General features: G+C 49.1%; 1 protein-coding gene across 1 annotated transcript in view; it reads right to left on the bottom strand.

Moving 5' to 3' along the window:
* KCNQ1 (potassium voltage-gated channel subfamily Q member 1) overlaps nucleotides 1–27,176 on the bottom strand; it is a 1,232,969-nt gene that overhangs the window by 246,674 nt on the left and 959,119 nt on the right. Inside the window, exon 12 of the mRNA XM_069624134.1 lies at nucleotides 21,873–21,948. Within this exon, the coding sequence (XP_069480235.1) occupies nucleotides 21,873–21,948 (76 nt within the window). The remainder of the gene's footprint in view (nucleotides 1–21,872; nucleotides 21,949–27,176) is intronic.

Below are 27,176 nucleotides of genomic sequence, written 5' to 3'. Positions count from 1 at the left end.
TTGATTTGCGGCCTTTGGAGTCTAACTATTTGAAACACAGTGGGTGTTAGTGTTACCAAAATATATGACCACTCCAAATTAGGTATATGGGAGGTGAATTTGAGGTGGTGCAGGGGAAGGGTCTGGGAAACAGATGCGCTCAAAGGGTACAGGGGTCATGGGTTCAGGGGACCACAGCCTGGCACGAGGGGGTTGGAGATGGCATGAGTCAGTCAGCAGAGACGGATTGTGCACAAAGGTTGGAGCAGGGCTTGGTCTGACATTTCCGTACAAGCACATTTTGTCAGGGCTCGAGACTCGCTACTTGCAAAAATGAATAGTTGCATTGCCGTGAGAACAGGAGATGGGCCGAGCTGACAGGTGGTGGGGGCTGGGTGTGCAAGGCGCTTGGAGAGTGAGCAGTTCACCAGAGGGGAATAGGGACTCTAAAAACAAGGCATTTGGAAGTAAACAAAATGAGGTTCAAAGCATACATATTAGCAGAGCGTTAATTAACTTATATGATACATGGGTGATGCAAAAAAGTACACGAGGGGTGGAGATGTCCCCCACTTTAGCTTAGATGACATTTGACCGGTACGGGAATGCTTCAGGGGGGGGCGGGATATACCACCTCTCCTCCAACATTTGTTAGTGCGCGCGAAGTTCAGTGGAGATGGTAGGGCACTTCTATTTAGGACTTGTGAGTGTCTCATGTTATCCACAGAGCACATTCCTCCTCGAAAACAGGGCACATGTAGATGTGACAATGGGGAGGACACTAACTGTTACCGTTTTCATAAAATAAGTAAATCACTACACATTTCGCACGGCATTGGTGGATGCCAGCAAACAATTTGTTTCTCTTTTTCGAAAATATTTCAAATACCATGTTGGTCTGCAGGGCTAATCGCTCCCATGGGAGTGAAGGTCACTGTGTTTGATTTTTGCTTGTGAGCTGTGCACACCCACGCATCATAGACTGTATGTTTTTGATTTGTGGCTTCCGTTCACCAAAAGCAAACTTAGCATAGGCACTTCTAAGCAGGGTCGATTGTTTTTCGTCCTTGGAAGAAAGGGAGGATTCGTAATCGAATGAATGAAGGGAGGGAGGTGTGTAATACCGTCAAATATGGTAAGGTTCACCATTCCAAAACTGTACAAAGGAACATGTAATTTTATTTTATGAAAATTCATTGATCTGAACAGCCACTCTGAGTTACGCCAAGAGAATGGAAAGGCCGAATATTATGTACGTTTTACTGTAGACGTGTTTATAGACTAACAAGTCAAGGTTTCATTTTCTGACCGGTATTGCTGGCTAACATTGTAATGGGTTGTTGTTTTTGGCATATTGTAACGACACTAAAAAAAACAGTGTGTACTTGTCTTTGTCCAGGGCACATAGGCGGTCCAGCACCGAAATGCATGTAGTCCACGTCAGGGATCCCACAGGTTCCACCAATGCCAAATTCTACGCTAATATTCTGTTAAAATGCAGTCTATGTGTTATAATTCTTCCATCACTTTCCGCTTCCCCATCACATTGCAAGCTAAACATGCTACATAGCACTAACCTGTCAAGCACATCGTAGAATCCAACATTCCATGATGTTTTCTCTGTGTTTGCATTGTTTCACTATTATGTTCATCATTAGTTTTCACACAGTGCATAATTAATGTGTAAATTGATCAATTAGAATAAAGAACGGCTACTGAGACACATTTCTGTTATGTTTTCTACACAGCTACATCCTCCCATTCTGCGAATGTCATAGTTTCCAGATACCAATTGACTGCTTCATCAGCCGGCAGTTGCAGATCAACCTAAATGGCTGGATCACAATTCTGCTTTTGTGGGACAATCGCACCGGCCGATATGCCCTTTTGCGGTACCAACAACACGGAGCAACTTGACATTGTTTACAGTGGTCTAGCAACGAGCTGATGCCGAAGCCTTGCGATTCACAGTGCGTCCAATACGCTTCTTATACCCAAAGGAACACTGTGTGACTCACGCTAAACATTTGTGGATTGAGAACAAAGAAAGAAATTACCAATGTTTGAGTATGGAAATCGGCGGATGTTCTTGGAGCGTTTATTGTGAAATAAAAGCACATTCTAAATTGCAGAGTATTGTGGTTTCCTTTAAAAATGATGTTTTGTATTCAGAATTGGGACGCGCTGTCCTGTGAGAGGATGTGTGTTGATATTCCGGGTTCTGCGTCAACTGACGTGAAGACGTAGGTGATGACAGGGCGCATTTGGCTACACTGCACAGTAACGTCATGGAGATAGGCGGAGAATATTGCAAGGAATGGTGATGTCAGCTTCAGGGGCGGGGGATATGATTTAGTGCCGCCAGGGCAGTTCACCTTAGGGTGGTGGATAAACCGATAAGATTAGCACAAGACAGCCGCTCCATGCTGCCTGATTTCGCATGGTTAAAAGTGAAGAAAACTACGGTAAGGTGCATAGGAAATGTTTTTACGATCGATCAAAGTATGCTTAAAACCACATGTCCGAACGCTCGGGACAATAATATTTTTGAGCGCACTATTCCTTTAAAGGAGGTTTACAGTACTTCCATATAAGAGTAATTACTAATAACTTATATACAGTGATGTAACGTCATGATACATTTTCACACATAAAAACCTATGCAATTTACAGAAAAACATTGCTAAAAAGGGATGTTATGGTTTAGTGGCACTAACAAAAACCTATGAAATTCAATGAAAAAACGTTAAACTGACATTATGGTTACAAGTAAAACGAAAAACCCCCAGGAAATTCGCCAGTTATGGTAAACTAAGCAACCATAACTCGCGCCACCACCGTGTACTGCTAAGAATACCACCCAGGACATCAAAGATGACATCACAAATGTCATTGATGACATCACACACTTGTGTTTATAATGTTGGTAACAAGATGTTAGGGGTGATCGGGAGACCTATCATGAGCTACTTAATCTATTAAAGAATGTACTCCTCTAAAAAAAACCTTATATTGGAGCATTGCTAATACAGTAACCTAACGCTACATGCACATAGGCAATGGCTGCAGCAAGCACCATAGAAGTACAATATCTGTACAGGCCGAATCACAGTGCAAGTACGAAAATCAAAGTGCAAGCGTGCGAAAGCCGCGCACATCGATTTATGGAAGTCCGTGCGCGTGTAAATACTGGCATGTGCGCTAAAATCCTGCGTGGCGCACACGGGCACCCACGTCATCAAACAGCATGCGCTACGCGCACAGCGAAAGCACACATAGCGTGGTGCACACAACAAAAGTAGGCGGAACACGGGGCGTAACACGCGGAATGGGGAACAACGCGTGAAAATGTGGGCGTTACAGGGGAAGTACAAGAGGCAAATGCGCGGAACGCCCACACGCGCGGCTACTACACGTATTCATGGAATCGAACAGGGGAAACGCGTGCACCAAAAAAAGATGCGCTAATCCGGAAACACGTACGCCAGCAGGAAGCAGGCGTACACGGACCCGTGCAGCATAAAAGTGTGCGCAAACAACAAACAAGCTCAGACGCTACGATGAATATACCATTCCTCGCAGCAGTGGTCATGGGACACCGCAGGAGGAGGAGGATAGTCAGAGCCAGAATTTTTACACCCAGGACCAGCCTTTTTGGGATGCCTGATGACCAGGTGTATGGGAGGAACAGGTTTCCACCTCACATAATACTCGACCTGGTGAGTGAGTGGGAGGATGACCTCACATCATCCACCCTGTGCTCCCAAGCACTGAGCCCCTTGGAAAAGGTGCTCAATGTACTGCACTTCTTGGCCACTGGTTCATTTCAGTGGACAAGTGCCATAGTGGGGGGGTGTCATAGGCCACGCAGACACGCTGGCTACACCAGGTGTTGGCCATCATGACTGCACGCCCATCAGTCCGCAGGCACATATACCTGCCCAGAACACCTGCAGAAAGGCAGGCTGCCGTCCAGGATTTTTACAGGGTGGCACACTTCCCCAAAGTGCTAGGCGCCATTGATTGCACCCATGTGGCTCTACGTCCTCCCAGGGCAACTGAGCACATCTATAGAAACTGCAAGCACTGGCATTCCATCAACATGCAGGTAGTATGTGATGCCAAGGGAATCATCACCTCAGTATATGCCAACTATCCAAGGTCCACCCATGACAGTTTCATTTACAGAATGTCAACCCTAAACCGGGACCTAGAAGCTGGGCGGCATGGCGATACATGGCTGCTTGGTGAGTATAAATGCCTCTGCACATGCATGCATGTCAGATACTGAGCAATGTCACAACCCCACTAATGATACCCATCATCACCTCCCCAGGGGACAGTGCCTACCCTCTGAGCACCCACCTGATGACGCCAATTCGGGATCCCACCACACCACCCGAGGTAAGATACAACACAGCCCATATTGCAACCCGGGGCATAGTGGAGCGCACATTCGGAGTGCTCAAGTCACGCTTTCGCTCCCTTGACCGCTCTGGTGGGCAGCTGCTATACGCGCCCCCAGTAGTGTGCAGGATCATAGTGGCAGCATGTGTCTTGCACAACGTTGCAACCCGCCGGGGCCTGCCGGTGGATATGGTGGTGCCCCACATCCCCAACCACATGCACGGTCGCTGCGCATGGGAGGGGAAAGGGCACGTGGTGAGGCAGCCCGTACGCAGCTGGTGGCTAATTACTTCACCTAAAATCACACCCCTGTGGAGTGCACACAGCCCTGGTACATACCAGCTGACAATCAATGATGATGACATGAGGGACAGTCAACTGTCACAACCATACCAGCCTGAGATGGGTCACCTGGAAGTGTTACATTGTGTGCATCCCTACCTACCTAAAGACAACCAATGCTGTGTCACAAAAAGACACATTTATGCTGCATGAATGACTACTCCCTTGCAAAATAGAACATGAAAACAGCGCCATGTCACCCAACCCCTCCGCATCTCCGCTACCCAACACACCATGGCATGTCATGCAATGTGAAAGCAAACAAAGGAATGCACAACACATGACACAAGTGTCACAAAGTGCACTGTCCCAAATGGAAACAGGCCACAGACAATATGCTTCCAGTAATCAATAACAAACAGCACACATGACCAAATACTTACCAGAAACACAATACAGCAACACAGGATGAAACATTGCCAAAATATGACAGTACAAAATCAAAGTAGTGCAAGTTTTACAACCTGATTAAGCCAGCACATCCACCCCTTCCAACTGCAGAGTGTTGACGTCAGGCAAATGTGTCAGTGTACTGCATACAACATGAACTGCATCCGCAAAGGAGAAGGCCTGGTGAAGACATGAAGAAGGTACCTGTGAATAAGGAGGAAAACAAGGATGCACAAGCACATATCAATATACCATGCAGTGTTCAATACAACAACAATCGCCACTAGGGATGTACACACAGTTTTGACTACAGACTGCCCACATAGCTCATGGGAGCCCAATGTCACTGTGTAAGTCACTGTCACTTGGTCACACCATTTGCAAGCCCATGGAAAGGGAAGCAGGAGAGGTGTGTGCGTCAGGAACCCAAGCATCTAACCCAAACACAGGACAAGCCTGCATGTGCCCAGCTGGAATACATAGTGGATGCCCACGGGAGCCACACAAGGCAACACACTGTAAAAAAATAAAAAAATAATAAAAATAATAAAAATGGCTATGTGGGGGCAAGGTGGGGGGGGGCCATCCAGGAGGTTCGAGGACAGTGTGCACACCAACACCCACCTGCGTGGATATTGCGAGAAAAAAGAATACCTCCATTGGCTTATGGCCTGCACGGCTACGCTATTGTGGGAGAACTGCTTCTGTCGCTCTCTTCACCCTCTGCTTCTGCATCAGGAGGTGGTGGTGCAATGGGAGGCAGCCCACACAAAGCCCTGGTATGGTCCTCCATGGCAGCAAGCATGCAGGTGTTGAAGGTCTGATTCTGGAGGATGATCGTGCGGAGATCCCCATGCAGCACCTCACGGGTTGCCTACATTTCTGCACGCATGGCCTCGCGTGATGCCCGGATCTCCTCCCGAGTTGCCTGCAGCTCAGCTGAGAGCGAACGTGTGAGCTGCTCCAGCTGCTGTTCTGACCTTAAATTTCGGGAAGCCTCAAGTTCACTTAGAGTCTGCCTGAGGAACTGGAGTTCTAACCTCAGGGCTTCCCAATGGCCCTGTGACTCTACAGAAATGGCTTCCCGCAGAGTCTCCAGTGTCCCCCGTAGGTCCCTGTTGGACGCCAACATGTCTTCCCTGTGTGATTGGCAAATGGAGTCTGTTGCCTGCTGTCGTTGCTCCATCTGCCTTTCAGGGGGGAGAATGGAAGTGGCCACCCTCTCCATTGCCTGAGCCATCATTTCAACTGATACTCCCTGTTGTGCTGCTATACCGTACATGAGTTTTCCCATACAGTATTGCCTGGTGGCGCACGGCCACCGCGTCGGCAGGCACAACACCTGTTTGGGGCAAGGTGATCTGCACCTTGCTGTGCCAGCACTGCCTGAGGCTGCAGGACTGCATTCCCCCTCTGATCTGCTGGCCCAGGAACAGGATCAGATATTGTGGAGTGTGACCCTGCATCCGTAACCGCCAAAGGCGGAGTTACCAACACCGACATCCCCATAGAGGGTTCTACCCCTGGTGCAGGTGGGTTGGACAGAACAGAATCCCTGCCAGAAACACTCACCTGCGACAGCACTCATCATCCAATTCAGAACCTGAATCATAGAGGTCTGGGGAGGTGCAACCAGAGACTCCCCTGGACAGTATGGTCTGCAAGAAGATTGGGTTTTCACCCACCACCACACCACGTCCTCCACTGGTGCCCGGTCGTGCCTGAGATTCCTCCTGGGTCTGCACCATCTCCTCAACCTCAACAGCATCAAGTGTGTCATCACCTGCAAAAACATGAAAGACAACAAATGGAAACAGGCATGAGCACCATAGCACACACATAGGCCTGACAATCCAGAGATTCAGTACATGATTTACACATGTCCCACATGACAATAACCCTGGCATGCATGCACTGTCAATGAGTTGGAAGGGGAGGCAAAAAGCAGACACTGAGGACACCAAGATGGAAAAGAAACACATTTGCTGCATGCTGAGTAGCACTGGCATCACACATTAGCCTGTGAGTGGCATGTCCAATACACATGCATGACTCATGCCAGGACAAAGATGGCATATAGCCTAGCCATGGTACATTTGACAAGTACAGTCAGTGAATGAGTACTGTCACCCATCCATGTGAGATGGACATGATGAGATGGAAAATGCTAAATAGTGTGACAAAATATGAATGTGCCACACACTGCAACACATCCAATGTAAAATAATACAGTGATCGCAGGCAGATGTACCCATCAATGGTTGGTCACTTCAACATGACAGGAAACAACTATCATGTTCCACATTCAAACAGGCCACAAAAATTAATGTGAGCAGGCCAATACTCAATCAGCCTGAATGGTCTAATCATTCACATAACAAGGCAACAAATGAGGGCCAATGTGGGGTGTAATCAATGACAGAAGCATGTCACATATGTGGCATTAGGGCTGAAAAATGCGTTGCAAAAATGGGAGAATTGAAACAATCAGCTTGAATGAACACTGAGAAATTCAGAACAATGTTGTAGCAAGATGACAGTTCAAGGGCAACTGAAGTAATGTGGCGCTAATTGGCTACTGTGGGCAGAAGGCATACTGTCATACCCAAATCCAAGGCCGGTGAATGTTTTGGAGGAAGCACATGGGTGACCCATACCATTCAGGAGTACATATCCTCACCTGGCACTCAATCAGAACCCGTCACCCAAACAACATACACATCGATTACACACACATGCATGGGCACTCACCGGACAATGCGTCGTAATCTGGTAGGTCTCCCACGCCTTGGATCTGTTCCTCTGTGACGAAGGTTCCAGCAACAGACTCATGTTCAGTGAGTTGGTTGTCCTCTGGTGGAGACCCCACCACCAGTCACCAGAGTAGAGGCATGATTTGAGGCCAGCGTGTTCTTTGCTCTGCGTTTCAGGTCATTCTACCGCTTGTAGCAATCATCAGCTGTGCGTCTCACAAATCCAAGGGCACTAATGTGGTCCGCAATGGTCTGGCAGTGTGCCCTACGTTGACCAGGTGTGGTCTTGCACCCTGCAGTCACCACCATTTTGCGGCTATGTGCCAACACATAGGCCACAAGTGCATCAAGTTCGGCGTCATTAAAGCTAGGCTTCCTTGACGTGCCAGAGTTTGTAGCCGTGTCTGGGGTCTCAGCCTGTAGTGCCAGAGCACCCTTCTTTATCAAAGGTGGTGCGGATCCTGAGTGGCTTACGCCTCTCTGGTCAGTAGGGGCAGAAGCGCAGGTGGACTGGGTACTAGAAGTGTGCGAATGCACAATGACCATAAGTCTTGGTGCAGGCATTGGCTGCAGGGTGACGTTGGCAGGGCCAACGTCGGTTTGATGGACCTGGACCGACAATGTCCCGGCTGGGAGACTCAGAGCTGGGGTGGATAGAGCTGCAGCTGCCCCTGCAGCCTCCCCACCTTGCCTACTTGGGGCAGCAGATGACATTGCTGCCCCAGATCCACGTGGCCTGGTGACAGCAACTTGCACCGCCACACGTGGCTTAGACTTGCTGACCTGGAAGTCAGCCTGGGAGTCATCCTGTGCCAGTTCAGGTGCCAAAATGGGCCGGTCCAACAAGGGCTGAGCTGGGATGGTGTCAGCTACGTTTCCCACAACCATGGGGGCGCATGGGTGTCCCCGATTGGTCCTCCACACACAGGGATCTAGGGGCACCCTGCAAATCCTGGCCACGTCCCCTACTGCGCCCACCACGCCCACCTTTTGGAGGTCAGCCACCTTTGCCTCCCTTACTGCTTGGTCGCCTCCCAACCATGGCACTGATGTTGGTGTGCGTATGGGAGTTTCAGTAAACAATTGTCCTGGGCAATTGGGGTGCAAGGGGTAGGGTACTAGACGGAATTCGTACCCTAGTGCTCTAGCAAGGCTGTATGTGAACCCTGGGGGAAGATGACGGGTCACGCAATGCACAGGCACCCCAAAAACAAAAGCACACGTGCACGCAACCCCTGGTAGACCATGTGCGTGGAAAAATAAACCCGCACTACGCTGTGGCACCCAGAAACACAAATATAAGCGTACGCGTGTTACACGCAGCCTACAATGACCTCTGAAGGGGTACGCGACACACGGGGGCAACCACAGTTGGAAAATACGGGCGTGACTCACCGTCTGCCTTGAAAAAGAACGTGAAAAAGATGCACGTGTGCGCGTAAGCAACACCCCCGCCAAAAGAAGAAAAGAACACAGTCTGAGGAAACAGGGAGTACGAACTGGAAACGTTGTGAAGTAATCGCGTGTGAACCGACAAGAAGTACAAGATACACCTGCTCGCTCTCCACAAAAAGCACATACAAGTAAATAGCGTGATACTCGTACCTTTCAAGCCAGCCCACACGTGAAACGTCGCTTACGCTCTAAGGCCCTTTCCTCCAATAGCACGGTGACGTGCAGTTTTCTCACGTGCTGATTCACTATGCACCCGTGTTGTGGGCAACGCCTGCGTGCCTAACGTCACTGAAGCGCTTACGCGCTAAGGGCCTTTCCCCGAATTACACGCTGACGTGCAATTTTGTCACGCGCCAAATCATTCCGTATCAAGCTGGCCACGCAAATACACATGGAAGACCACGCTCCTGCCCAAAAGGCCATTTTCCTGCCCACCAGAGCCCCGAGCACGCTCCCACCTGCCATCTGCTGCTGCCTGCTGCCCACGTGCCCTCTATTTGCTGCCTGCACATCAGCCAGGGGTGCAGTTGCTGTGACCACCCCTGCTGGAACTGAAGACTCCCGACTGGGATACCATCGCTCCACAGCCCAGCCCCAGGGCCCAGTTGCCCACCCACACCCGCCTCTGGGGTTGCCATGTCGGGCACACCACCATCTGACACCACTGGCAACTGCCAGCCAGAGAGGCCGACGGCCACCAGCTTCAGTGCCAGGGAAGTTGGTGTCCTGGTGGAGCAAGTCCTGGGGCAGTATAATGCCCTCTTTGGAAGTTTGCACGCTGACAATGAAGGACGGACCAGGATCTGGATGGACATCGTGACTGCCATCCACGAGGAGGGGGTGGCAGTCCGCGACATCAAACATGTCCGGAAGAGCTGGGAGGACTTCAGGTCCAGGACCCTCGACAAGGCCCAGCGCCTCTTGAAGGCAGCGGATGCCAAGGGGCGCCGGGGCCACCTGTCGGATACCAAATGAGAATCCTGGAACGCACACGTCCAGTGCTCCACGTCCAGGTCCTTGAGAGGCAGACCCGTCTGGAGTCGAGCGGTAAGTGTACATGCATACTGATTGGACGCTGTGCGTGTTGTGGTGTGCCAGTAGGAGGAAGATGGCACAGAGTCATCCAGGTTGGTGGTTTTGTGGAGGAGGAGGCGGCTGTGGAAGGGACACACACGGGGTCTGGAGGTGGGGATTCCACTGGTGCTAGTGGTGCAGTGCAGGGGCAGGGACAGGAGGCAGCACAGGCCACCGCGGAGGTTCATGTGTGTAATCCTGTCCCCGATCCTGTGACTGCATCACCAGCAGGGATGCCTACGTCCAGACCCGTTTTCAGGGAGGGGATCTGCTTACAACAACTGGCCTTCCTCTCTCTGTGGACGTGGCTATCCGGGACTGGGTTGAGCCTGTCCTGAGTGGGATGGCGTTGCGTCAACGGGGCATGCGAGGTGACCTGCAGGGTTTTCATGAAGACACTGCACGTCATCTCAAATGCCTCATTGACCGTGTTGACCTACTCGGACTGGTCACCAGGGCTGGATTCCTCCGTTTGCTGGACATTGTTCCGACCTCCTCCTCACCTGAACACCCTACGCGCCAGTCGTCCTCCATGCCATCTTCCCACCCATGTATCACCTGGGTACCCTGTGGAGCTGCCTCTGACCCAGCGGCCAGGCTGGTGGGGGACACATCCCTGCCACAGTCGGGAGTCGGACGTCCAGCAGGGGTGGCCACCATGACAACTGCACCCCAGCCATAGGACGACGTGCAGGCGGCAAGAGCAGGGGCACAGGCACAGCAGCAGCAGCAACAAGGTGGGAGCCATGGTGGCTCGGGGCCATCGACATCGGAGGGGCAGGCATCGGCCAGAGGGCAGGAGGACCCAAGATTACAATTGTCTTCCGTGTGGCAGCGGTTGGGCCACGCCATAGATGCGGAGCGGCAGCGGGCGGAAGAGGCACGGCTCACAATGGTCAGGGCGGAGAACTCCATGCGGAGGGCACTGAGGCGGGCTGAGTGCCTCGAGGCAATTCACAGGGAGTTGGAGGTCAGCATGTCATCGTCCCTGCGAACCCTCGGGGCCATGGAAGAGGACCGCCTCCAGGACATTGAGCGGGAGTTCGATGATGCCCTGGCCCGGGACATCGAAAAGTGAGCCGTCGGACTAGAACGCTGCCATTGTAAATAGTTTTTAGTGTTAGTTTTCATTTTCATTTTCCCGTGATTTGGGGTGTTTGGACTATGCCCCACACATTTGTATATAGTTTTTTTCTTAGGTAGTTTCTTAGGTAGGTTTAATTTCTTTCGTTGGGCTCATGGACCCTTGACAATGGATTGTACATAGTTGGACAATGGATTTATTTGAACTTTTCATTTGGATTTGAACATGGATTAATGGATTTTTCTTTTTGACAATGGATTGTAGATAGTTGGACAATGGATTAATTTGAAGTTTTTCTTTGGATTTCACCATGGATTAATGGATTTTTCTTTTTACGTTTCCTTTGGATTTGCTTTGGTGGAGGGAGAGTTTGGACTGTTTTGCTTTTGGATTTCTTTGGATTGGTTATATTTTTCATTTACTCATCTTTTGGACATGCTTTTCATTTCATGTTTGCTATTTTTTTATGCTTTCATTTCATTGCTTTATTTTTGTCCATTATACATTTTGATATTTTACTTCCATGTGTGTGATTCGCTCATTGGGTTCATGCATGTGCAAATGTGGGTTTACGCAATCAATGCCAACCAGTGTGTGTGTGGCGGACATCTGTTGACGTACATAGTTGACTTTTGGTTTGTGTCTTGAGATAGGCATGTCAGTGTGGGGTGGATTGGGAAATCATTGCGGCTCAAGACTGGGGTGGCGTGCTGTGGTATTTTGGTGTGGAAGTGGGCCATGATTGTGCATCTTTATGTCATGTAGGGGGGGCATGAGTGGGGGCCTGCTGGCAGGTGCCCCTCACTGCTGAGGGGTGGGGGTGCAGGGGGACATGAGTAGGTCATGAGTGGGGGCCTGCTGGCAGGTGCCCCTCACTGCTGGGGGGTGGGGGCGCAGGGGGACATGAGTGGGGGCCTGCTGGTAGGTGTCCCTCACTGCTGGGGGTGGGGATGCAGGGGGACATGAGTGGGGGCTTGCTGGCAGGTGCCCCTCACTGCTGGGGGGTGGGGGTGCAGGGGGACATGAGTGGGGGCCTGCTGGCAGGTGTCCCTCACTGCTGGGGGGTGGAGGTGCAGGGGGACATGAGTGGGACATGAGTGGGGGCCTGGTGGTAGGTGCCCCTCACTGCTGGGGGGTGAGGGTGCAGGGGGACATGAGTGGGGGCCTGGTGGTAGGTGCCCCTCACTGCTGGGGGGTGAGGGTGCAGGGGGACATGAGTGGGGGCCTGCTGGCAGGTGTCCCTCACTGCTGGGGGGTGGGGGTGCAGGGGGACATGAGTGGGGGCCTGCTGGCAGGTGTCCCTCACTGCTGGGAGGTGGGGGTGCAGGGGGACATGAGTGGGGGCCTGCTGGCAGGTGCCCCTCACTGCTGGGGGGTGGGGGTGCAGAGGGACATGAGTGGGACATGAGTGGGGGCCTGCTGACAGGTGTCCCTCACTGCTGGGGGGTGGAGGTGCAGGGGGACATGAGTGGGACATGAGTGGGGGCCTGGTGGTAGGTGCCCCTCACTGCTGGGGGGTGGGGGTGCAGGGGGACATGAGTGTGGTCCTGCTGGCAGGTACCTCTCACTGCTGGGGGGTGGGGGTGCAGGGGGACATGAGTGGGGGCCTGCTGGCAGGTGCCCCTCACTGCTGGGGGGTGGGGGTGCAGGGGGACATGAGTGGGACATGAGTGGGGGCCTGGTGGTAGGTGTCCCTCACTGCTGGGGGGTGGGGTTGCAGGGGGACATGAGTGGGGGCCTGCTGGCAGGTGCCCCTCACTTCTGGGGGGTGGGGGTGCAGGGGGACATGAGTAGGACATGAGTGGGGGCCTGCTGGCAGGTGCCCCTCACTGCTGGGGGGTGGGGGTGCAGGGGGATATGAGTAGGACATGAGTGGGGGCCTGCTGGCAGGTGCCCCTCACTGCTGGGGGGTGGGGGTGCAGGGGGACATGAGTGGGGGCCTGCTGGCAGGTGTCCCTCACTGCTGGGGGGTGGGGGTGCAGGGGGACATGAGTGGGGCCTGCTGGCAGGTGCCCCTCACTGCTGGGGGGTGGGGGGCAGGGGAACATGAGTGGGACATGAGTGGGGGCCTGGTGGTAGGTGTCCCTCACTGCTGGGGGGTGGGGTTGCAGGGGGATATGAGTGGGGGCCTGCTGGCAGGTGCCCCTCACTGCTGGGGGGTGGGGGTGCAGGGGGACATGAGTGGGGCCTGCTGGCAGGTGTCCCTCACTGCTGGGGGGTGGGGGTGCAGGGGGATATGAGTAGGACATGAGTGGGGGCCTGCTGGCAGGTGCCCCTCACTGCTGGGGGGGTGGGGGTGCAGGGGGACATGAGTGGGGGCCTGCTGGCAGGTGTCCCTCACTGCTGGGGGGTGGGGGTGCAGGGGGACATGAGTGGGGGCCTGCTGGAAGGTGCCCCTCACTGCTGGGGGGTGGGGAGCAGGGGGACATGAGTGGGGGCCTGCTGGCAGGTGCTCCTCACTGCTGGGGGGTGGGGGTGCAGGGGGACATGAGTGGGGGCCTGCTGGCAGGTGCCCCTCACTGCTGGGGGGTGGGGGTGCAGGGGGACATGAGTGGGGGCCTGGTGGTAGGTGTCCCTCACTGCTAGGGGGTGGGGGTGCAGGGGGACATGAGTGGGACATGAGTGGGGGCCTGCTGGCAGGTGCCCCTCACTGCTGGGGGGTGGGGGTGCAGGGGGACATGAGTGGGACATGAGTGGGGGCCTGCTGGCAGGTGCCCCTCACTACTGGGGGGTGGGGGTGCAGGGGGACATGGATGGGAGCCTGCTGGCAGGTGCCCCTCACTGCTGGGGGGTGGGGATGCAGGAGGACATGAATGGGGGCCTGCTGGCAGGTGTCCCTCACTGCTGGGTGGTGGGGGTGCAGGGGGACAGGAGTGGGGGCCTGCTGGCAGGTGCCCCTCACTGCAGGGGGGTGGGGATGCAGGAGGACATGAATGGGGGCCTGCTGGCAGGTGTCCCTCACTGCTGGGTGGTGGGGGTGCAGGGGGACAGGAGTGGGGGCCTGCTGGCAGGTGCCCCTCACTGCTGGGGGGTGGGGGTGCAGGGGGAGATGAGTTGGTGATCACTAGTGCAAGGTGACATGTGGCCTGGCTGGGGGGCATGCCCATGGTGGATGGGCTGCCTGCGGGACATGACCAGGGGTGCAGGGTAGTCCCCTGTGGTGTGGGCTTCCTGCAGGGCCCGTGGAGGGGGTAGAGGGCACACCTGGGAGGACCCAAACTGCCAATTCACGTGTGGGACTCCCTGCGCACCCCACTGGATACACGTACTCCGCTCTGACAGTGAAATTGCGTGTGAAACTTCCCGCGCACCCCCGAAATACATGGACTCCGCCCGCACAGAGCCAATCGCGTGTGAAACTTCCCGCGCACCCCGAAATACACGTACTACGCTCGCACAGGGCCAATCGCATGTGAAACTTCCCGCGCACCCCCAAAATCCACGTACCACGCTCGCACAGGGCCTACCGCGTGTGAAACTCCCCGCGTAACCGCCAAATACACGTAGCCTGCTCGCACGGGCCCAATCGCATGTGAAACTCCCTGTGAACCCCAGTAATACACGTACCCCGCTCGCACAGGCCCTACCGCGTGTGAAACTCCCTGCGAACCCCAGTAATACACGTACCCAGCTCGCACATGCCCTACCGCGTGTGATAATACCAGCGCACCCCAGGAATACAAGTTCCCCGCTCGGCGTTTGCTGTGTAGCGGCCCTGTAAGCTGGTCCAGGGTTAGCGCAGCCCTTTGCGCTGGATTGGGGATTTTGAAGGCTTTTCCTTGCGCGAGGGGCGTTCTTGGGGGCATAACTAGTGCTGCGGGATATTCTCTGCGCCAGGGCTCTTTTTGACTTGGGAATTCCATGAATACACGGTGCACCAGAATGCTGTTTAGCGCGCACACTGGCGCATGATCCCTCTCTGCGATGCTTCTGTGCGCTGCCTCTGCGCTGAAATCTATGAATTACCCCGTTAATCTGGTAATTTTGGCTAGTAAAATAATGAATGCAGCCTTAGAGTAGTGAGTAATATTAAACATGTAATAAACAGCTAATCATTCAAGACTTACTACATACTTGTGTCAGTACAAACAATACATATGAAGACCCACAATGCGTACATATCACAGGCACATACAGGGAAACTAAAGTAAGGATGAAATAACATCACCAGAAAATGTCAATAACAAAGTTCAGCATCATGTATACAAATGAATTGTGTGTCTGAGGCTTGCTTATTGCCCCATATATGTGCACCATGAGCTGGGACCAAACCCTAAGGAAAGTACTTTAAGAACATATCAGACGGTTAACGTCTAGCTATATAACACATTTTCAATTTTCATATTCGGTCAGTGAACAAAACCACCTGACCTAGATATGCCAGGGAATAAAAACAAGTGGCACAGATATGTGATGACATCAGTGACATTTGTGAGGTCATCTTTGATGTCCTGGGTTTTAGACTTAGCAGTGCGCAGTGGTGGCGCAGGTTATGGTTGCTTAGCTTACCATAACTGGTGACATTTTGGGGGTTTTCAGTTTTACTTGTAACCATAACATTTGTTTAACAACGTTTTTTTCACTGAATTTCATAGGTTTTTATTAGTGCAACTTAACCATAACGTCCCTTTAACAATGTTTTTCTGTATATATATATATAAATATAATACACCAAGAAAGTTATGGTGTGTTTAAAAATTTGAAAAAAAACCTTTCACCCGAATTGTGAAAGTAGGCTACTAGGTGCCATTGTGGAAAGTGTGACTTGACTCAAATTCAGTAGAGTGTGTATTTACATGCAGTGCAAGATATGTTAAGATTATTCTTTGTGTGGATGGTGTCCCTTCGTGTGTATGAGCTCAGCCATATGCCTAATGCAAAAAATGCAAGCAGATAGAAAAGAGAATGAAATGGAAAAGTACCCAATGCCTAGGCTTAATTTTCTCTTGTGCGTGGTTAAAAGGACAGAGAGCAAGGGAATCACTGTGATTACAGAAAATGAAAAAATGAAAGGGATGCAAAACTAGATCGGAAGTAGGAATGTCAACATTACGTGTATAAAGATGTGGAAGAGAAGCCTTCTAATTACCTAATTCAATCCCGAGACCGTAGTTCGAGTCAGTGTCACGGTCGGATTGGCCCCTCGGCTGTTCGTCCCGTGGCTGGGCCGAAATCGTCCCTGGGGAGTGGGGCCGGTCTCTGGCCACTCCTTGGCCGGTTTTGAAGAAAAAAGAAGAAATGTACCCATTTTTATTTTTTGGAAAAAAAAAAAAAAACCTGCAACGTGCAATATGGATCTATACACAGATATTAATGATATATATGGTGATCCATTCCTGTATGAAATGTATATCACATTAGTGAAACCATAACCATAGTTTTCATAGTGTACTTGGGACAATGCTATTGGATGCCACTTTCTGTTTTGTCAAGGGGTGAAAGGGCCTGTTTCATGCTTCCCGGGATGTCACTTTGGGGTGGGGTCAAATGACATCACTTCTGGTGATGTCAGAGGTCAAGGGCCATGAGGCGAGTGGTGGGCCACTCTTTTGAGGCGAGGGGTAGGCCACTTTTTTTTGGGTGTCCGGGCCTATTTCTTGCACCAGTCCGACCCTGGTCAGTGTGCAGGATGAAACCAGCAACTGTAAGAGATACACAGACAAAAAGCGCATGTTTTCTAGATGCTTTGCGCTGAATCTTAGTAAAAAAAGAATTCAATTTAGAAGCAAGACATGGTTTTACCTTCGTAATTAGCAAGTGGTGCACTCGGTGTGTCCGCCACTTGGTCAAACTGAAAACCGTTTCTCGCCGTAAGTTTATATTCAGTTGCCATGACACGGAGTGGTGTCATAGAAGAAGGAAAAACGTGACTAGCAATAAAGAACGGAATAGTCCATGTCTAAGAAAATAAACGGAAGGATTAATTGCAAGCGCACTTGTAAAAGTAGTAGACATATTAATCTGTCCCTGTAAGCCGTGTCTGGGTGGGGTTTGATATCTACAAGGTGTGTGGGACGAGGGGTGACTTTCTGGTTCTTGACATGCAGGTCAGTACACAAAGGGCTTGGGGATGTCTCTTACAAGCATTTCAAACATACAGGCTCGCAGGCCAAGTGATACTGGGAGGCTAGTGAGGCGGTCTCCATCACCTGCAGACAGGAGCGGCTGGGAGGCGTCTTAAAATATTGGCACGGTGCGTAGCAGCTATTGGGAACTTAGGGCAGAGGGCCTAACTAGCCTTCATTCCAAGACCCTTCTCCCTACCTCCTCTCCAAGTGATGACTAGGCTCCCTGACTCCTGCAGGAACCTCCTCCCACCTAAACGTACCTAGGGCTGGCCTAGCCCTCCATACCCTCCTACCTCAACCTGACTAACCTCCGTCCTGCTCTGCACCTCCCTTGTCTAAAGTCCCATTCTCTTTTGTTCTCTTGCTTTCTTTTTTCTCTTCCATTCCATGTCAACCTCTGGCCAATCTTCTTCACTCTCCTTGTCTAAAGGAGCAACGTCTATGTGACCATGCCAAAGGACGTGCATGACGTCACTACGCTCAGTGACGTCATTGCGTTGTCGGCGAATGATCATAATACATATAGTGTGGCTCTGTGTGGTTATGTAGTGATGTTTGCAGACTCGTGATCCGTGTAGCGAGCTACAGAGAAGCACGACCCTACTGGAGTTACTCCCAATGATGCACGTTCTGTTCTTATGTAACTGAGAAACATTCCAATTATAGTAGATGTGTATCTACCATCTCTACATAATATGTTCACATTCCAATGATGTAATAACAATCCTTAGTGTTTCCCGTATGAGATGCATGTCTACATCTACATATATTGTTGGCTAACGTAGTCAATGGCTTGGTCCACATCGCTTGAGTAGTGTTAATTTCTCAAGAGACTAATGACACAAGACACAATATTCCAACATAAATCAAACGAATTTCACTTGTAAACGTCTACATATGCAATGCATTCTCATGTCTCCAAGCTTGTTCTCTTTTGATGGTGTGTACAAAATGCATTTACCTTAACAAGGCTATGTATACAAATAGTAGAGAAAATATACATATAATCGATGTAGGTAGGAAAATAAAATAAACGTGGTGATTAGTACAATTTTCTATAGTACCACATTAGTTACACTTGACATAATTCTAATACAGTGTGTCTAATCAGCAGTTATGGCAAGACAATCCTTTTTGCATGTTCTTACAGGTTCAGATTCCATATGTGCTACCCTAATGGTGGTGCACATGTTAGCTGTCATAGTTGCAACCAAAGTAATTAAGATGGATCATGAACTTACAAACATCTAGTCGTTTTTAAAAATAATTGTAAGTCAGGTAAGTGTCAATCAGTGGAAACATCACAAATTAAATAACCTGCAGTAGACAAGTCCGATCGATAATGGGTCCCCAATCATATGCGTTTGAAAGTGTATTACACTTAATAACTTTGATGTATTGCTTCATCTGTATCAGTGTCTGTGTCTGTGTCTACAGCATGTAAGTTTAAGAATGCATGGTTAGTCATCAGTGAGAGATATGACAACACTGTGCTGTTTTACAGAAAGCAATGTAAATTCATCATTCAAACCTTTAGAAAAGACTACATCAAGTCTATTGATTGAATAGAATTCTCTCTGCTCTAATCTTTTGTCCATACTGAGTCATAGGTCTATGGTGTTGACAACTTCCAAAATTGAAAATCTGATCTGAGAAGGTTGATGTCTGTGCTGTTCAAAGTGTTGTGACACTGATGAGTATTGGTTACACATTCGTATATTAGACTTATGCGCGTTCCACCGTATAAAATCTTTGCGACTGGTTTGGCCTAGACACAGAAGGCCACATGGATAATTAATAGAATATATCACATTTTGTGAATTGCATGTGGCACAATGTTGCAATTTGATCTTTTCCCCTGTTCTGATGTGTGCAACAAAATCTCCTTTGATAATATTATTACAGCTGTTACAAAACAAACCCTGAAATGTCCCTTTGTTCTTTGGTTTCTGTGTTTTGGGGTACTTGGATGTGGTTTTAACCAGCAGGTCTTGCAAACTGCTGTTCCTCTGGATGTGTTTCTCTACAAATAGATTCTGTAACTTGTTACAGTTTAGTAGGGGCCAGTGTTTCAGTATTGACTTTGTGGATTGAACACTGTATTTTCTAAGAGATTTTGGAATTAGCAAGGAAGACATTTCCTTCCCTTCTACTTGGTTTCAAGCATCTGTCAGTTTCACATCCGAGTATCCTCTTTCCTTGAGGTTAGTGGTAATTTTGGCTATTTCTTCCTTGTGTTTATTCTCAGTGTTCACTATCCATTTGACTCGCAGCAATTGAGGGTATGATAAGATTATGATGGTCTATGGGCGGTGAAAACGAATTCTTTGCAGCAAGTTGCTACGGTCAGTGGGTTTGTGGTACATGGAGATGTGGAAGCCTGCAGCAGCTGTTGTAATTTTGACATCTAGGCAGTGACTCCCATGTTTATCTGTTTCATGAGGAACTGTATTCTGTTGCAGATGACATTGAGGTATTCCAAGAAAGAGGAGTGTGTTTGAGTGTTGTTCCATACTAGGAAGATACCATCAATGTAACAACCACAATAAAGTATGTACTTGTGCCATACTGAATTATTATTAATATGGTAATGTTCAAATGAATGAGTTGGCGTAAGCGGAAGCCATGGTAGCCCCATAGCCGTTCCACTAGTTTGCAAATAAAATGTGGTCTTTTACTCAAAATAGTGGTTCTGTGCTATAAACTCCCACATGATCAAAATTCATTCTATAAAAGCTCCCACTTCATTCTCCTTTAACAGTAACCATTATTCTGCCTGTTGCCTTAAACCATGGTTAATGGAAGTATAAAACTACAGACATCAATAGTTACTAGCACGTCATCCATGTCGATGTGTATGGTTTTCAACTTGGTGTCTATTATATAAGTCAGATACTTCTGTATTATCGGTTGCATTATGGTGTCTAAATAGACCACTAGGCGTTACAGGACACCATGTGTAGACGATACAATTGGGCAACCTGATGGTTTGTTCAACGATTTATGGATCTTTGGAAGTAGATAAAAATGAGGTACCTTGGGATAGCGTTGCAACAAAATGATTTTGTTTTATCATTGATCCAATCATGGCTTTCTGCCATATCTAGGAGACCTTTAAGATTATCTATGATTTCCATAGTAGGTTTTTGAGGCAATATGCTGTAGGTGTCACGGTCTCCTAGTTGTCTTAAGCATTCTTGACCATAATCTTCTGAGTTCATGACTAGGTCCCCGCTCTCTTTTAGCGGGACGGATGTTAATTTTATCATCCTCATGTGTTCCAAATTATGGATAAGTCTCGTTTGCTCAGGTTCTTGTGTTTAGGGAATTTGTAAGAGAGTTTTTTCAGGTCTGTCAATATTGATCCTGGAACACATCGATGGTGTCATGTGGCAATGGAGGCATAATCACTCTTCAGTCTGAGCTCAAGGCATTCTGTCTCAATCTGGGATTCGTCCATATCCATGTTGGCAAAGTATGCCTGCAGCTTCAGTTTTCAAATGAATTTAAATATTTCCACCTTAGTGGTAAAAAGACTAGTACCATGTGTAGGGACAAAATTCAACCCTCTCTGTAGGATCTGTACGTCTAGACGGCTGAGTGTTCTATCAGACACGTTGCTCGAGTTTCTGTTTATGTCGCGTATTTGTAGAACCTGCCCTGAAGATGGACCCTTAGTCCGAAATGCATCAGCACTCGTCTTTGCATCATTTCATTGAAAATTCAAGAAAAGCACCATTTAAATAACTATGAAAAAATTGTCCTCACAGGATCTCTCTCAGGGTGTGTGTGGTCGGGGCGGAGGGGTGACTTGGGATCCCCCGGCCGAATGCCCAACTGTTTTTTAATAGATGTGATGTGCAGAGATTTTCAAGTGAGTTGTTGGCATTAGATGGTATTTTCAAGGTGTCAAGAGTATGGATGCAATATGTTTAACGTCAAATTCTTAAAGTTGCATTTCGTAATAAATGTGTTAAATTAATAACCATAAAGAAATAGCCTTTGCTCTCTTCTTGCAGGACATGCCCCTGAGGAAACCAACTATGTGATGAACCATCAGCCTCCATTCACGATGAACTCGTGTATCTGCAAGACGACTATTTCGCTGCAAAGATTTCCCCATCAGAGCGCCTCCTACCGTCAACCTTCTCAGCTTGGTACAGAACCCTGAATCAACTCTTAGCTGCCATTGGTGTTTTACAAACCACCAATTAAAATGCAAAACAAAATGCTCAAAATTATTTGCAGTCACATACCATGGATTTTGTCATGAAGTTGATCAAGTGTTAACATCTCAGAAATGTCTCTTGCATTGCTCACCTGAAATTTCTTTTTCGCCACAAAATACTGCATTCTGCGAATCACCTTAATGGCAGCGCGATGGTGTTCTTTCAACCTGCAGGAGAAGGTAAAAGAGAATTTCTACATGCAAAAAAAGGTAACCATGGGATAAAGAGTATACACATTCAATAAAAGCACCTAGGACAAGAGTCAGCGATATAGGACCACTATGGCGGTGATTGGCACAGTATAAGGTGGATTAACAGAATGCATGCAATTCCTTATACAGAGTGAGTACATCAGTTGTGTGCTCGTGTATGCATGCGTGGGGAGAGTTACGAATCTTGAACACTGATCTCTGTTCTCCATTTCTGCACAAGACCTTTAAGCGCACTGCACAGATTTTCAAAGGAGATTTGTGCTGGTTATGTCAAGTTACTTGGCATTTATTTAGCGCCTTATATATCATTGGTATGACCTCCAAGTGCTGGTAGGTTGAACACCGTAGTTCAAGTCAGTAGAGCGAGATAGTGTTGTATGGTGCGTGGGTGCAGCGGATGTGTGTGCAGCTGGTGTAGTTGGCGGATGATAGCTGCTTCCTAGCAATAGGTGCGGTGCTGAAGATATCAGTTGGATGTATGCAGTCTGGTGGGGGGACACCCAGACTGGGTTCTGGCTGCGTTAGGCCTGAGGAAAACCTATGTGAGCAGCTGGCCAGAATGTGCTCAGCTAGCTGCGTTTTATTAGGGTGATGAGGTGTTTGTGGGGTCGTATTCGTATGTGGACAGCTAGGCCGAATTATCAGGGTGTGAAAGAAGCTTCCCTTGCATGCTATGTAGAGGACCCACTTATACATTTACATAAACACGTACAACCCAGTATTCTTTCAAAAAAAAAAATAATAATAATAAAAAAAAAGATCTTTAGGGATCGCCTTTACAAACAGAACTAAAAAACGCAAGCCAAGAATCAGGCCAAGAGATATAGTTGAAACCAAAATAGAAGTTGAATTTCAAAAACGAATAATTAATTGGCAAGCAAGCTTTATAAATGAACCTTTTCAGTACACCCCCCACTGCAGAGGTTGAGTTATTTTTCGCACAATATATGTCGCAACTTTTTGGGGGAGGGGACCGCAACCCCTGTGACCCACCTCATCGCTCAACTCTCCTCTGCCGTTCTCAGGTAATGTCCCTGACAAACGTTTTTAGTTTGGCTATTAGGTGGCTATTGCATTTGAGTACAGCTAGGGAGAAAGGGCAAATGAGGAGGGCTACACGACTTGTAGGCGTTTGGTTATTTACCCACGCATGGCCATGTTAATCTTTATGGCCATTCCAACCCACTTTCTGCCCCTCTCGCCAAAAACGCATTCTCCTAGGATTTCTTTGAGCTAGGTTTATCAAGTCTTATGATCAAACGTTGTGCTCGAAGTGTGTGCCAGTCTTTTTTTTAAAGCTGTCTTGCGAACATGTATATCTTAATTGGAACGGTAAATGCGCCACTGGTGTAATCACAATTTCTTAACCAATTCTGCCTTCAGCCACTCGATTTATAAGCCCTATGCATGACCTTCACTGAAGTGCTTTTTAAAAAAAGCATTGGCAAAGCCAACAGTTTTGGCTTGTATATTAGTATTAGGCACTTGTAACCCCCGGCCCAAATGGGGCCCTTAAAGATAGGGGGTTATAGATAAATATATAAATACATTAGGAAATACAAGACACAAAGGGGTTTTAAAAGCACGTTTATTTATGGTAAAATGTGTTTGTACTTGACTGTGGACTTATCTGACCATACTAAATACTGAGGTCCCCGCCATGGAGGGTACCCATTGAACAGTGGGACAATGGGCAGGTCTCCCCTGCCCATAACAATAGACTTACCTGAAGAATGTTCTGAAGAGAAAAGAACTGTTAGAAGGTGACAGTTGAAATAAGGAGACCCAGGAGAAAGGCAGGGAAACCAAAAGGAGAATGTAAAAATGGCAACAAGAAAGGAAAGAACGGTGGTCTTGGGGGTTTCACAGCCTCAAGCGGTCCCCCAGAGCCTCCTGAAGGGGTTGAGCCAGGCTGCATCTGCCAGCTGCAGCCCAGCATGAAAGTAAGTCCCAGGCCGCATGCGGATTGTGGCCTGGGTGAAGAGTAATGCCCGTGCCCGGGCAGGCCAAAAGATAGAATGACCCAGGCCGCATGTCCATTGTGGTCCAGGTGAAGATAACACCCCAGTCCGGAGATTAATGGTCTGCCCGGTGGCCAACCCGGGCCGACCACAGAAGGTGAAAGTCTCTGCGCGCGTGCTCAGTGCGGCCCGGGTGACATACTGCAGCGGCTGAGGAGGAAAACCGGGGAGACAGCCCTGACAACTCATACGGGGCCCCAGGGGCCTGTGCAGCATCTGCTCTCCCTGGGTCAGATGCAGAGAGAGCAGGATTTACCTGGAGCCCCAACTGCGATGTGGTCGGGGCTCTGCGCGAAGGACGTCAGCTGGATGCTGACTCCGCCCAGGTGGGCAAGAGCTGGGCGGAGTCAATCCCTGCCTGTACCACCACAGCGGAAAGAAAGGAAAGAATCAAAGGGCTCCCGCAGCTATGAAAACAACGGCACATCAAGCCCCATTAGTTTAAAAACCACCACCACGGAGTAAAAAATCTTGGGCTCCCAAAGCCCTATATGGATTTAAGGGCTCTCAAAGCCCTAGGAGATGCATTTACAATATGAGAGTGCACCACCGCAGAGGTAACGTTAACCCCTGCCAGTGAGTAAGGCAGGGCTTCCAAAGCTCTACTAAGGCAGAAGAGAACACCGTGGAGGAAATCTGGGGTCCTGAAAGCCCCATGAGGACAGGGCTCCCAAAGCCCAGACAGATGTTCTGTGACATGTACCTGTGGCAAAGCAGGGGTCTTAGTCTAGGGTAGTTGGTGCACCCCAGCAAGCATGCCCACGATAGAAAAAGGTACTGTTTTGACTAATTCTAATTCAAGGACTGTTGTGGACCGATATGTGGGACTGTACTAATAGGGGCAGACTGCAGCTGCCCATATAATGCAACTGGTGGTAAATCAGATTGGTATGTGGGGGAAGTGGGGGGTTGAGATGTTTAGTAAGTGAATGCTCAGAGGGAGATATGGGAAACCTGATAAAGTTTGACCTGCAGAGAGGTTTAGGCAATGGGTAGCTCATGTCCATAGTATGACCTAATTAAACACGGAGCAAGAATGTGGAGCATGGGGGCATTTGAAGGTAATGGAGATGTTTCGCAGTTGAAACCTTTTTTTACATAAAATCCCACCAGGGCACTAAAACTCCCCTCTGGTGTACTGTGCCTTATTTAAGATCTGGAACTCAGTATTGTGGCCCATCTCTTGAATGAATAACCTTTTCATTTGCACGTTGCTCGGTGTCTCACCGGAGCAGTTCTTCTGGGACGGTGGGGTGGTGTCAGTGTGATCCGGTTCTGGCCCAGAGTATTTTTAATGCTGTGCTCAACCGGGCTAGAAAAAAGGAACTACACATTTGCCAGGCATTACTATTATATGCCTATCAGTTATTACCACGATGGTGGTACTTGGTAAATGCTTTTCCCATGACTACAGAAAAGCCAAAACTGTTAGCACTGCCAATCCTTGTTATTTCTTGACCTGGCGAGTCTGGCATTTCACAGGTTAAATTATACTACTGGGCTAAAAGGCTAACAAAGACAACAGAAAACTGGACAAGTTAAAAGTACTGGGTCATGGAGGTAAAGCACACACTAACAGAGCAACAGTGAGAGTCTCGCAGAAACGGACCCCCAACTGGGTAGTAGCAATCTCACTTATTAAACAAACTAGTAAGAGTCTCTTCCCTGCTTTTCAGGAGGGGAAGGGGGGCACAGGCCAGATCAGACTATGAACCCCCAAGAGAATAGGCCAGGACACAGAGCCATTGTGTCATATACTGTGCTGTGGGTATCATGGCTCTATGACTCTGGGTTGGAGGAGCTCAGGACAGTGACTAAGTCCAACAGACAAAATGCCAACCCACCAAGAGGGGCACAAGGACACACTGCTGTCCCCTGGGATGGACCACAGCAGGATGTTCGGATCTCGGTCTCTTCCTTCCGGTTATCATCTGGATGTTTCTGTGGGGAGTGTGGCTGGTTTCTGAGCACCGAATGGAAGCAAGTTTTTGCACCCTGATGGCAATTCCCATACCCTTTCATAGACTGAGAGGTATGCTAAAAGCTCTAGGTTAAGAATCACTAACCTAAATGTTATGTTATGTTAGCGGTACTTGTATAGCACACCGTCACCAACGGAATTGGTCCCCAGGCGCTCTGGCGGATCTGTAAACAGGAAGGGTGGGGTGTAGGGTTAGTCGGGAGGAGGGGAGAAGGACAGTGGGAGAGGTGGTGTGCTGTTGGCAGCTTCAGCTTGGTATACACCGAGTGATGGGCTTTGGTGCTAGTATCGGATCGGATGAAGGCCTCAAGTGCTGTTGGTGAAGTTTATGTGTTGTTGATGCGGTGTGGTAAAGCACATGCAAATTGCTGGAAGTGAGATGGTTGTGTTGTTTTGTGTGGGTTTAAGTATGCAGAAAATTGAGGGTTGGGTTAGTGGGGTCTGTATCCTGGTTCAGGTACTTATGATTCCATTAGAGTTGTATACCTGTGGGTTCGGATGTTGCTGGTTCCTCGTGGGCTGACTCGATTTGGTGGTGTTGTGCTGATCCAACTGTATCCTATTGAGTATAATTTGGATTGGTGGGAGCGTCTGAACCTAATCTTGAGGTGTGGGACTAGGTGGGTGATATCTATTCTCAGGTAATCTAGTGGGACACTGGTCGGTTAAGGCTTTGAATGGTTCAGGGTCATGTTGAAGTGTTGTCCTAGTGGATCCGTCTTGGTGAGCGTGTGTATTCAGACATTCGTATCCTTCTGTCCTAACTGGTTCTTCGATTTCCGTCAGGTGAACATCCTTGGGACTGTTTAGTTATAGTTGTGTGTGGTGGTTCATTGTGCTTCCTGCTTTGTATTGGTGGACAGTGTGTAGTGATGAAACATTCTGTTTCTCACCCATTGCGTTAGGGCCCATGATGCAGTGCTTCCTTTCCCTCTCTCTGTTTTGTTCTTAGGGCTGTTGGGGGAGGTCATAGTTAAGGTCATGGTCCTCTTTATGATTCAGTTTAGTCTTTCTGTCTTAGTTTGCTATGTTTACTGTCTTTGATCGTATTGCAACTGTCTCCCGTTGGGTCTTTTAGTATGCCGTTGGATGTTTACCTCAGCTTTTCCCATTGATTGATCGGTGTGTATCGGGGTCGCTCTACGTTCATTGATGTTTTTAATTAAGTCAGTGCCCCTGTG

This window comes from Ambystoma mexicanum, chromosome 11 (genome assembly GCF_040938575.1).
Source record: "Ambystoma mexicanum isolate Mex_15411 chromosome 11, UKY_AmexF1_1, whole genome shotgun sequence".
NCBI lineage: Eukaryota > Metazoa > Chordata > Amphibia > Caudata > Ambystomatidae > Ambystoma > Ambystoma mexicanum.
The sequence above is the reverse complement of the archived record's forward strand: the minus strand, read 5'-3'. Positions and strand labels throughout refer to the sequence as shown.